This window comes from Sinocyclocheilus anshuiensis, unplaced genomic scaffold (genome assembly GCF_001515605.1).
Source record: "Sinocyclocheilus anshuiensis isolate Anshui unplaced genomic scaffold, SAMN03320099.WGS_v1.1 scaffold670, whole genome shotgun sequence".
NCBI classification, from domain to species: Eukaryota; Metazoa; Chordata; class Actinopteri; order Cypriniformes; family Cyprinidae; genus Sinocyclocheilus; species Sinocyclocheilus anshuiensis.
Genome location: NW_015546062.1, coordinates 1,434,603 through 1,447,429, shown reverse-complemented (window position 1 = coordinate 1,447,429; position 12,827 = coordinate 1,434,603). Strand labels below are relative to the sequence as shown.

The following is a 12,827-nucleotide window of genomic DNA, read 5'->3' as shown; positions in this document are numbered from 1 at the left end:
TTATTATCTCAGGGAGTATTTCAAGTATAAATTTTTGGTCAAAGGGGTTTGACTGACAAAAAAGTTTGAGAATCCCTGCTATAAACCATAGGTATAATTTATTATTTTTTATCATTTATTAAGTAGCTGACTACACTGAAGCTACTTAAGTTAGTAGAATCTTTAAAAATATAATACTATCTGATCATTTATAATTTTTATAAGAACAGTATTTCTCTTGCTCAAAAACAAAGAGTGGTTCTAAATAATTCTTGATTCGAGATTAGTGACAAACAGCAGTTTAACTAAATATTTAATTATAAAAAGACGCGAAGACTGGAGATGCCCTTCTGCATAAGAGAGACTTGACTCTTCTTTTGGAACTGCTTCATTCACATGAGTCACTAAAACTAAATAAACCAATGCGGAGGACATTTAGGAGAGAGCTTTTGATTATCATGTAGTTGACTCAGCTGTAATGCTATCTGTACAACACAATGTGATATAAAATGTGATGTCGTTTTGTCACACTATGCTGCTACATATTGGAAAAAGGGGCTAGTTATTGGAAAAGCTCCATTATTATGGAAACAGCTGAGCTACTGTCATGCTACAAAAATGAAGGTAGTAGATCCAACGAAACACATTTGCTATTTGGTGGATCTTGGCATTTGCTGGGTCAGAGTGAACTAGCGTTCAAACGTAGCTTCAGTTAAAGGTTAGCTTTGGACAGGAGCTTCATCTAATTGTTTTTGCATTGTTAGGATGCAGCATCACAGCTCGGTGTCAGTTGATGTGACTGATTAATTTTCTGCTGTAATGGATTTTATGATAGACGGCTGTGCGTCTTTCAGGCAGGTTTATCCCGGCTCTCCTTTAGATGGCTGATTGATGTCTCTGAATATTGTGTATCTCTTCAGCTTTGTGCTTAAGTGAGGCTGAAGAATGACTGCTGTGACTGTCAAGTGTTTGATAGTTCAGAGTTTGAGTTTTGTCCTTGGGTGCCATTCAAAAAAAACGAAACGGGTGAAAAGAGTCTCGCTGTACTTTAATTTGAATGGCTGATTGGAGAGGGTAATCACTTTGTCCTTTGAGAAGTGCTCTTGTTTCAAAGAGATGTAAATGCAAATTCTCTTTCCACTCATGTGCTGTTTTATCATTAATGAGCATGTGGTCCATCTTAGCTCAGAGATCTCCGCCTTCCCTCTGGAGAGCTTCCCTTTATGCGACTTTTAAGTAACACAAATCAATAATAATGACGACGATAATGAATATTATTGTTTTCAGTCAAGTATAGATGAAATAGTGTACAAACAAACAGTGGCAGCACTCCTTGTTCTTCAAACATTAGATTCAAACTGAGCTGAAAATGAAAAAGAAAAAGAAAAAGAAAAACTGTGGAGGTGAAATTTGGGCTTCTTGTAGATTTCAGTCAGAGCACACCTAGCATTTCACATTAATTATAATAGTTCAAGTCACAGTGAATATTTTTGCACAAAGACTTTTGATTTCAGTCAGCTGATTAAATTTCCAAGTGCAACTGCTGCATCAAATATAAGGCCAAATGTGAGCTTTTGATGGTGTTAATATGAATAAGACCACCATAAGGGACAAACGGGACCCCATCTCCACCACCTCAGCATTTTATACTGCATTTTTCGGAGATGAAAATGTATCTTCTCATTTATTTTGTAATTTGTAGAAAGTAAATTGGCTTTAAAACTATCAACCAGTCCATTTTTATTTAGATCAGTTATTTAGATCATGTATATATAAAATAATATTATTTTACTTCTCTTTTCATATAAAACAGCTTTCAGGCTTTATGAGTGTGCTATAGGTATACTGTTTTGATGTGCATTCAACAACCTGTTTCATGTCTGACAAATTCATACAAGAAACTTACAACTTTATTATTAAGTTGACGTTTTGCTGGTAGTTCAAGAAGAACATGCATAAATTTCTTTACTGTAAACTAGGGATTCCCAAACTGGTGTTCACAAACCCCTGGGAGTTTGTGAGGGAACTGCAGGTTGCTAATATCTACCTATCCATCCATTTTCCAAAGTTTGTATTCGATATTATGAATAGCTAATAATTAGTTAAATAATAATTAAAAATAGAAATAAAAAATAGAAAAAATCAAAGTAAAACACTAAAAAGTTTCATTATTTTATTTGTTTACATGCATGCCATGTGACCACTAACTACCATCAGAGATCTGTGAACATGCCAATGTGTTTATTAAAGGGTTATTAAAACCAAAACTAAAAACAAAACCCTGTTCGTTGTGTGAAATAAAACAAACGTAAGGTAAAATAAATTTAGACCTTTTTTCAGCTAATTTGCCATGGTCAACATTTCTAATCTTCATTTAGTTTAATTTGGTGTACTAAAATAACATCCTTTTTATGTATATTAATAAAAACTGTAAACGCATATTAAAAAAAAACCCTGGTGTAAATATGCTTAGAAAATGACAAAAAACTAAAAAACTATAAAATTAATGCAACTTTCACTAAAATTATATAAAAAAATACAGAACATATAAAAATAAACAACATGGCAAAATAACAAACAATAATTCAAAATATTATAAAAAACTATAACAGTGTCTCTGTAATAGTGTCTCTATAATAGTTATACTGGTAAAATTACACTGGTTTTTCTAGATATTAATTTCAAGAAAGTATTTTTGGTCAAAGGGGTTGACAAAACTAACAAATAAAATTTGAGAATTCCTGCTATAAACCATAGGTATCATTTTTTATGAAGGTAGAATGACGTCAAAAAGATTTGCATACCTTGAAATCACTGTTCACAGGCTTGCAGTGCTTTTGACCGTCTTTTGGTGGAAAAAACGTGCCAAAAGTGTAAGCGCGGAAAAATGCAAGTCAGAAGCATGCAGATCATATTTATTTTGCGTTAGCATGAAGCTGCAGTTTCACAATACATGAATTACACTTACGAATAACAGTAAAATGCTGCAAATAATTTTTTCTTGCGCTTCAAACGCGATTTACACCTTTACAAAGCTTCTCTTGCGCATGCAAATTTAATTTACGCTTACAGTCTTATGTACACTTCCACAAATATTACCCTGCGTATGCAAATCTTTTTGACGTCATTCTACCTTCATAATTTTTCATGTTCATGATATAATGTTTCCAGTTTAGAAGCATTATAAGCCACTTCTATCCATTAGTAAAAGCTTCTTGCAACTTGTTGTAAGTCATGTAGCTTCATCTAGTTTGACAGTGATGAATGACATCTAGGCTGAAAGGAATCACTAACATGTGACTGTTTTTCTCTTTGCAGGTGCACTTTAACACACGCTTTGTGATGAAGACCCTGATGACCATATGCCCGGGCACGGTGCTGCTGGTCTTCAGTATCTCCCTGTGGATCATCGCTGCCTGGACCGTAAGAGTGTGTGAGAGGTGAGAGAGAGAATGAGCGTGAAGAAGAATGAACAAATTAATCATTGTGTTTCCAACTGCACCTTTCTGTCTAGACGCTGTCAAATTTCTTATGCTTAATGAGGACTCACCTGAATTCTCACCAATGAGTGGCACTGCCTGGAAGATAAAACACCTCTTGAGGTGTGCAAACACTCGCTCTACACATCAGCTCTTTTGTGGGGAGTAAAAGAGACCAGAGAGAAAGAGAGAAAAGAGGGATCGAAGGAAAGAAAGAGACAGAAAAGGAGCACTTTCATTCACACCCTTGTTTCCAGAAGACCTGTCTGTCTAAACAGCGTTCCTCCTTTTCCAGACACTCATGCACTCCGGGCAGCAGCCAATCATCAACAGATTCCCCATGTTACGTCTTAAAAGGGTCGCGGGATAAACTAGGCCCTCAGGCCAGTGAGTGGGTGTTTCCGACTCTACCAGGCGTGTTGTTATGGTTACAAACTCTAAATGTGTGTTAGTCTCGGGGTAGACGCTTTAAAATATTGAGGGTTCCCCGGATTGGGGACCTGAGGTTTGATGATTATTTTGATAGCGGCAGGCTCGAGCAGCGTGATATGAGTGACGGTTTGCGCATTTGAATTGCCACATCTGATCACGGCAGCGTTGTTGTGAGATGAGCCTACAGGGATCTGCTCTATTTTTATGCACTGCACTCAAAGTCATCACGTTAAAGGCCCTTTCCAGAGGAGGAGGCTCCCTGCAGGCTGTTTGCTGCTCTTACTCAGGCCAGCACGCACACAGTGGACTTTAGACTTCCTCCAACTGGATGAACTTATTTTAACTATGTTCTTGCGAGGTTGATATGATGCCTTAAAGGATTACTTCACCCAAAAATGAAAGTTCTGTCATTAATTACTCACCCTCGTGTCCAAAAAGGTAGTAAGGACATTGTTAAAATAGTCCATGTGACATCAGTAGTTCAACTGTAATTTTATGAAGCTACGAGAATCATTTTTGTGTGCAAAGAAAACAAACACAACGACTTTATTCAACAATTTCTTCCCTTCTGTGTCAGTCTTCGTTGCACATTCACAAGAGTATCACGACGCATGTGTGTGATGCTGCTGACGCAGGATCCAGCGTTCTGATGTAGAACATTCATCTCTCTTAGTTCATCGTCTGTATATTCTGGTTCAAATAAGTAAGGCTGGGCAAAAAAATGCAAGTCATCCTCTCTGTCGAAATCTTTAGACATGTTTACGAAGACTTGTTTTATGTACAGAGTGCATGTTCTTCTGCTTGTAAACCAGCCGAAGCGCATCCAGTCAGAAGTCAGAACGCCGGTTCCCGTGTCAGCAGCACCACACGCATGCATCGTGATACTCTCCTGAACATGTGGCAAAGACTGACAGGGAAGAGAAGAAATTGTTGAATAAAATCATTAATTTTGTTTTCTTTGCACACAAGAAGTATTCTCGTAGCTTCGTAAAATTAAGGTTGAACAACTGATGTCACATGGACTATTTTATCAATGTCTTTACTACCTTTCTGGGCCTTGAACATGTCAGTTGCATTGCTGTATGCAGGGTCAGAAAACTCTCAGATTTCATCAAAAATATCTTAATTTGTGTTCTGAAGATGAACGAAGGTCTTATGGGTTTGGAACAACATGAGGGTAAGTAATTAATGACAGAATTTTCATTTTTGGTTGAACTATCCTTTTAATAACCTCTGTGATGATGCAAACACCAGGCAGCTAAATTTCCTGTTAAATTTTTTTTTAACCTATTTAACCCTATGCACTAGAGAATCCAAAAACATTAAAACAATACATACCTACATATACACACACACACACACACACACACACACACACCTCACATCAAGTACATGATCTGGGTAAAAACCAGGTGTAAATACCCCCATAGATAAGAAAATGTCACCAGGCGTCTTAGCAGCAGTCACACTGCAGGACTGTGATCCAAAATATCTGACCATGTCAGACTCAGAACTTCATCAGAGACTGTAAATAAGAAGACTTTAAACTTCTGTTGAGGTCAACTTGAAATTGGCCTTATATACTTTCTTAATATACACATTCTTGGTCTACACAATTCATTAGGTCAAAAAGAATTATATATTATTGTATATTAATGTATGCCTGCTCTCACACTTTCAAAATGCTCTGTAGAAAGTCTAATGGTTTTCTTTCCAAACAAATAATATTTGTCTTCATTTTCAAATTAATTGTTGTAATTCTTCATCAAAATAGTCTGAAATGACATTACTTGTTTAATGATGTTACCTTGGCTGAATGTATGAATATATAAATATGAGCTGGATGGGGGAGACCCCTAATGTATTTTATTTTATATTTTATTTTATTTTATTATTTTTGTGTTTTATGCTGAAACAAAGGTATAACAAACATTTAAGAAGTTTCTCGAAAAGCCTGTGGGCAAACAGTGAGGTTTTCCTTCGGAGTGCTTTGCAGATCAGATTAAGGAATGGAAACGTATGAAAGTATTTGATGCAAAAACTTTGATGTGATATTTGTGCCTATTTCACATCCAGTTATTGCTTCTTCATACCTTCCACAGGCAGAACCTGTTCAAAGTTTCCTTCAATAATCAAATCTTTTCCAACTGAACCTCAGCTTCTTTTTTTCTCTCTCTCTCTCTCAGGTACCATGATGCTCAGGATGTGACCAGTAATTTTTTGGGTGCAATGTGGCTCATCTCCATCACCTTCCTCTCCATTGGATATGGAGACATGGTGCCGCACACCTACTGTGGCAAGGGAGTGTGTCTGCTCACAGGAATTATGGTATAAACACACACACATAGCACAGCGGTTTCACACCCGCGGCAGCAAGGGACAGTCTAAAGATATGTTTTCCTACTCGTTATCTTATTTCTAGAAATCCAAACCTGCACACCAACCACAGTCTGACCAACCATGTCTGTTAGCAAACACCAGGACACACCAGCGTGCAAACATCGAGTGTTTTTAGGATGAATCCTTTTGTGTATTCTGGGACGGCACATTTGTTCAGCTTTGAGGCTGTTGTGGGCTGCCATTGTTCTGCCTGATTAGCTTACAGTACAATGGCATTAGCTTATTGTAAGCCCCAGGTATTTCTTGCTATAATCTCTCTCTCTCTGAGCCTTTACTGTATGTCTCTGTGCTTGAGGAAATCTTGATAGGTGGTGTATAGCAACGGTCTAGATGTGTTTATTTTGATGTTGAGTTTGCAGATTGTAAATATCTGTTAGAGGTCACTTTCTCTCGTTTCTCTCCTCTCTCTGTTGTTATGTTTGGAGTATTTGTTCTTCCTGTTCACATACTGTCAGTTTCAGTGTCTCTAAATATCCTCACAGAGAGACTACAGAGGAAAAACATGGTTAACGCGACGTGACGGTTCTTTTTCTGTTTGTTTTCGAGTTTTTTGTGATCTTCATCTTTCCCTCTCGGTTACACAACAACACACACACACACATGCACGCACACTCTCTCACACTCACTCTTTCTCCCTCTCACACATACACACACACACACAGGTGCTATCACATAGCAGGTGGGTCAATGATAAATAAGAATGTCCATTATAAAGAAATGGAAACATCTTTTAAAACTCTTAATTTAAAACACATTTGACAAAGTGGTTTTGGAAAAAAAACATTTGGTAACACTTTAGTATAGGGACCAATTCTCACTATTAACTAGTTGCTTATTAGCACGACTATTATTAACATATTGGCTGCTTATTAGTGCTTATAAAGCACATATTCTGAATGACCATATTCTACATCCTTAATACTGCTATATATATATATATATATATATATATATTGCATCACTATATATAAGAATAATAATATAAATATATATATAAGAATAATAATGCTAACAAATGATTATGCCAAACTGCATAATAAGGATTTCTTTTGATGCATTTCATTTTAATGAGGCAATTTTGTTCATTATGATATCAGGACAGTTGTATCATCTTGACATTTTTAGCTTTATGCTCCCCTAAAATTAATTTTAACGAAAAAATGCTTATCATAAAGCAGACGTATTCAAGTCATTATATGTATGACGTCTGTTTGCTTAATGCGTTTTGAATAAATTATTAGATCTGGCATTAAAAAAAAACAGCGATGTGTCATTGACCCAGATAACACTGACATATTCTTACTATCTTAATTGTTTGAAAGGGCAGCTAATGTTTCAAACCGCTTGTGTTCCTTGCATTTTTAAATGTGAGCTGCTAAAGAGATGAAACGCTACAGAATAGGTATTAGAGAAGGAGAGAGAGAGAGAAAGAATGTTGGATGTGATTTCTTTTACTGTTGAGAGTGATTGTAATGACTTTCTATAGGCAGAATTATGGGACTTGTTGCTATGACAACATCGAAGGCCAACTCTGTTAGACTCTACCACTGTCCTGCGGGAACGGGAGTGTTTGGGCAGGGCTTTAGCTTGCCAGTCTCTTGGTGCTGCTCGAGGATTTAGAGATGCAATGAGCACCTGTCTATCCTGTCTGCATATTTAGATGTTGAATTGAGGACATTATAAATCAATATAGCATCTAACAACTCACTTCCTCATTCAAACACCAGCTAAAGGCTAATGGATTGTTATAGTTAAGTATTAGCCTTTCTCTAGCATCATAACTGAAGATTCAGCATTGTCAGCTCTAACGAAATGTATTTCGGTCTGAGGGCAGGTGGTTTTTCTTATTTTCTCATGACATTAATAACTTTCAGGTCTGGAAAGAGGTGAAATATAAACTGCAATGCGGATAAATGGATCTTTCTGACACTCTATTGTCACTTTAAGAGATTAAGAGACCGGGAATGGTTTTATACATAAGCTGCCATATGGAAACACATATACACATTTTTGACGATGTCCTAGAGGGGTTTTCCGTGGATGGTCGTCATGTTTTATTAAGTGCTGAATATGGGCAACAGAAGTGCTTCATGAAAATGGGCTTTTTGTTTTATATTTATGTCTTGTGAAATGGGTGTATAGTATTTTTGGATTGACATTTCTCTTCTACAAGTGACCTACAAGTGGGTTTAAAAACATTCCATTAGCGTCACACACGCTGTACACATATATGCCATACACAGTCATAGGAAGTGCACGCTTTCATTAGTCACTTTTTAATTCAAATTCATTTCTTATTAGTAGTTCTGCGACCTCATTAACACCTCCCCTCCTCTTCTCGTAGCTTTACTCTCCATCTTTTTTTTCCCAGACCTCTTCTCTTTCTGTGCTGAACTATTGTTTCTCTCTTCTTGAACTGAAATTTTATTCCTCTCTCCCTGTCTGCATCACTCCAACTCTTCACCTCTAAATGGGTTTATTTCCTCATTTTCCCGCAACCTGCCTCAGTCTCTTTTTGTCTGCGTGCCTCTACCACTTTGGTGTAGTCGTTGGTGGCATCTTCAGTTTACACTTTTGTGATGTGTAAATGGGAATAAACCTCTCTTTATCTGTGTGGTCTTTGCAGTGATGCCTATACTGTTCCCAGTCTAAATTAGAAAATCTCAAGAATCCATCCATCCATGCAGCGAACGATAGATATAATGTAAATTACATAAAATTATATTTTATAATTGTATGTAATTTTAATTACTCTGCTTAAATTTACATTACTTGTATACAGTAATGACATGAAGTAAACAAATATGACCAATGATGTATAAGTACTTATACATTGTAAAGTATGCAATATATATATATATTTATTTATTTATTTATTTTCACATTATGGTAATGAGAATAAAGGGTAAATGTGCTTAACTGTCATAAAAATGTCCCGTCAGATATTTGAGCAAAATGGTTTATATACTGTATATAAGTGTCTGTGCATCTGTATACATTACCATAAAAGTTTGGGGTCAGTAAAAAAAATTTTTTTATTAAAGAAAATGAATACTTTATTTAGTAAGGATGTCATTAAAATGATCAAGACATTTACAGTAAAGACATTTATAATGTTACGAAATGTTATTTCAAATAAACAGAAGAATCACAAATTTCACCGAAATATTAAGCAACACAACAGTTTTTAACTTTGATAATAATAAGAAATATTTCTTGAGCATTAGGAAGTTAATGGTTTGTTAATAGCGAGAATTGGATCTTAACATAAAGTGGGACCAAACATTTTTTAAGAATAATTTAAATTTAATGACACTAAAATGTAATGTGGTGTAACAATCAAGTAAATTGTACAAAAAAGTTTCCTTACACCTTAAAAACATGTGTACACAGTCATTATAAAAAGAAATTAAACGATTTTAAATACATTTTTATCAAATAAAATGTATTTTTTAAGAAGTATATTATTAAATCATAAATATAATTCAATAAAATCAATATCAGTTTTTTTGGGGGTGACATTTTTATAACCTGAACAAATCATGTCATATGATCTGATATTTTCTGAGACTTATTGACCTAGACACAGTCAAGCGAGTCACTCCTCTATGATATAATTTCTAGTTTTGCATGTTGGTTACACCACATGACATTTATACATTTGTTAAAAAAAAAACAGAAGAATCACAAATTTCACCGAAATATTAAGCAACACAACAGTTTTTAACTTTGATAATAATAAGAAATATTTCTTGAGCATTAGGATGATTTCTGAAGGATCATGTGACACTGAAAACTGGAGCAATGGCTGCTGACAATTCAACTTTTTCATCACAAATTACATTTTGAATTACATTAGAACACAAATAGTTATTATGAATTGTAATAATATTTCACAATGTTACTGTTTACTGTTTATTTGATCAATAAATGCAGCCGGGTGAGCATAAGACACTTCTTTCCAAATCGTTAAAAATTGTACAGACACCAAACATTTAAACACTATCTCAAAAGGAGAATTTAAAAGGAGGATTTAAACATCAAAGTTGCTATATGTTAGGTCAAGATTCAAACCTGGTCCCCTTTCACACTAAAAACAATAACCTGTACAACTAGAGTCAGTCTTCAAGAAGTTTTTCTCCCCTTTGGTCATGCCTTGTCTCCCCTAGGGCACCAAGTATACAGAACTGCCACTGCTTTCCCTGCTTAAAAGAAACCGGTGTATGATGCCACAGAACGTAACACCGCAAAAAAATCCTAATAGCCCTAAAATTGTCTTCACTTTCTTAAAGCAAAATATGTATTTGTTTATTATTAAATTTTTTCTTATGATTTTGCCTGACATATTTGTAATTTAGCTCCTTTTACTTAAACCATTTCACAAACACTTGTTTGTTTTGTCTCTTTCTAATGCTCTCTCATCTGGAATGAACTAGAGTTAATGTTTCCATAGCTTATCCATTGGAAATCCCTTATTTATTAGCATTCATGTTGTTCCATGTAACCTCTGCTAATGATACAAGTAGGTAATGTTTTCATGTGTCTATGTGTGTGTTCTCTCACCTTGACCTCATCTCTTGTCTCTCGCAGGGAGCAGGATGCACTGCTTTGGTTGTTGCCGTGGTAGCCAGGAAGCTTGAATTGACAAAAGCAGAGAAGCATGTGCACAACTTTATGATGGACACACAGCTCACCAAACGGGTAAACACACACACACACACACATACATGTGTCACTAAATGTACACATAGACGCAGCTTTATCCTCAAAAAAGCATATGCATGCACCAGTTTTCTCTCTTTGGTCCTTTTAAATTTTTGATGTACTTGAAGGACTCAGAAATAGCTCCCTGTATCAAATATGTAGGCAACATCATGCTCGACATCAGTGACTAGAAGGCTGGTGATCAATAATTGCAATGCAGATAAAAAAAAAATCACTTTAGCAGCGAAGTGCTGCTTCAGATGAGCAGCTACAGTAAATGCCTTCCTCAAGTGAGGGAGTAAGGAAGAGGATGGAAAATGAGCCTGTTTTTAAAAAGTTTATTACCTCACGCTCACTCAGTTGCCTCAGTTTAACAGGCTGTCGAGGAAGAGAGAAAGAGAGATCGATAAATGCTGTAGCGTTACTGTGGCAATCATCCTCATGTATTGGGTTTGCAGCTACTATGGTTACAAACCTCTACTAAAAGAGAAAAAATGCGCTCACAACTTTGACCTCACAAACCTGTTGCTGTGGAGACCTGGAGGCAAAAGGTTTACCTTTAACTGGATGACAGGGTGCAGGGTGTTCCTCCGTCTCGCTGTCAGGAGGAACTGACAGTACGGTGAAGACAGACAGGCTTCTCAGGCCAGAATTGTTTACCACAAACTATCTTTAAATAGAAATGATAATGTGCTCTTTATAAAGTGTTCTGATTTTCTAATCACGTTGGTACCATTTACAAGTTTTCATAAGTTGTAAATATATTCAATGCACTTCCTAACTTATCACACTTGTAAAAGCCAATCTTCAAGAATACATATGCATTCATGAGGGTTGTAAAAATGTATTTCCTTTAATGCAATTATTGTTTTTAAAGGTTATTATGTGATGAACACACAATAGAATAATCTTTCAATTGAGCTATTTTTAACTACCTGTTTATTCAGTACACTCTTAAAAACAAAGGATCTTAATAGGCATCTATGCGTCCATGAAAAACATTTAACATCCTTAGAAACTTTGCGTTGTACAAGAGATTCTTTATAGTGGAAAATGATTCTTAGATTAAAAAGCTCTTCACAAATGGAAAAAGTATATAATGTAATGCAAGATACAAGTTTCAAATTATCTTACATGACCTACCATGGTGAAAAATAAATATACTAAAATGTATTTGAAATACATTTATTTCATGTCAAGTACTACAAATACATTTACATATTTTTGTACTTAATAAACATACCATGCAATTGTACTTTTGGTATACTAAACTGGTGTACTTAAAGTCTGCTAAATTGTAACAACTAATTTTGTGCTTAATTCACTTTAATTGGGCGGACGTAGAAGTCCAACTAAAGATACACTGAAGTATATTTGATTGTGCTAAAGTGGAACTATTGCAAGTATACTTCAGGAACACTTTAAATATCTTGCATTTAACTAATGTTATTCAAAGACCTTACAAATCCTCATCAATAGTGACATTCAAACACATTTTAGGCTTAATATTAAGATATCTGCAGTGTACACAAGTAGTACTACAAATAAAGTTAAATTATATCAGTAAGTCTTGAGAGATATGTTATCATATCTGAACTATACTTAGTATGAACTTTTTAACAGGGTAATCAAATTTACAAAATCCATAATTCTTTAAAGGGGTCATGTGATGCTTTTTTAAAGATCATTATTTTGTGTATTTGGTGTAACAGAATATGTTGACATGCTTTAATGTTCAAAAAACACATTATTTTTCAAATACTGTACATTATTGTAGGTCCTCTATGCCCCGCCTCTCTCAAACGCTTCGTTTTCTACAAAGTCCCTCCTTCA

General features: G+C 35.4%; 1 protein-coding gene across 1 annotated transcript in view; it reads left to right on the top strand.

Annotated features, from left to right (window-relative positions):
• LOC107699550 (small conductance calcium-activated potassium channel protein 2-like) overlaps positions 1–12,827 on the top strand; it is an 88,847-nt gene that overhangs the window by 63,267 nt on the left and 12,753 nt on the right. Inside the window, exons 8-10 of the mRNA XM_016500846.1 lie at positions 3,298–3,419; positions 6,077–6,218; positions 10,881–10,991. Coding sequence (XP_016356332.1) covers positions 3,298–3,419; positions 6,077–6,218; positions 10,881–10,991 — 375 coding nt within the window. The remainder of the gene's footprint in view (positions 1–3,297; positions 3,420–6,076; positions 6,219–10,880; positions 10,992–12,827) is intronic.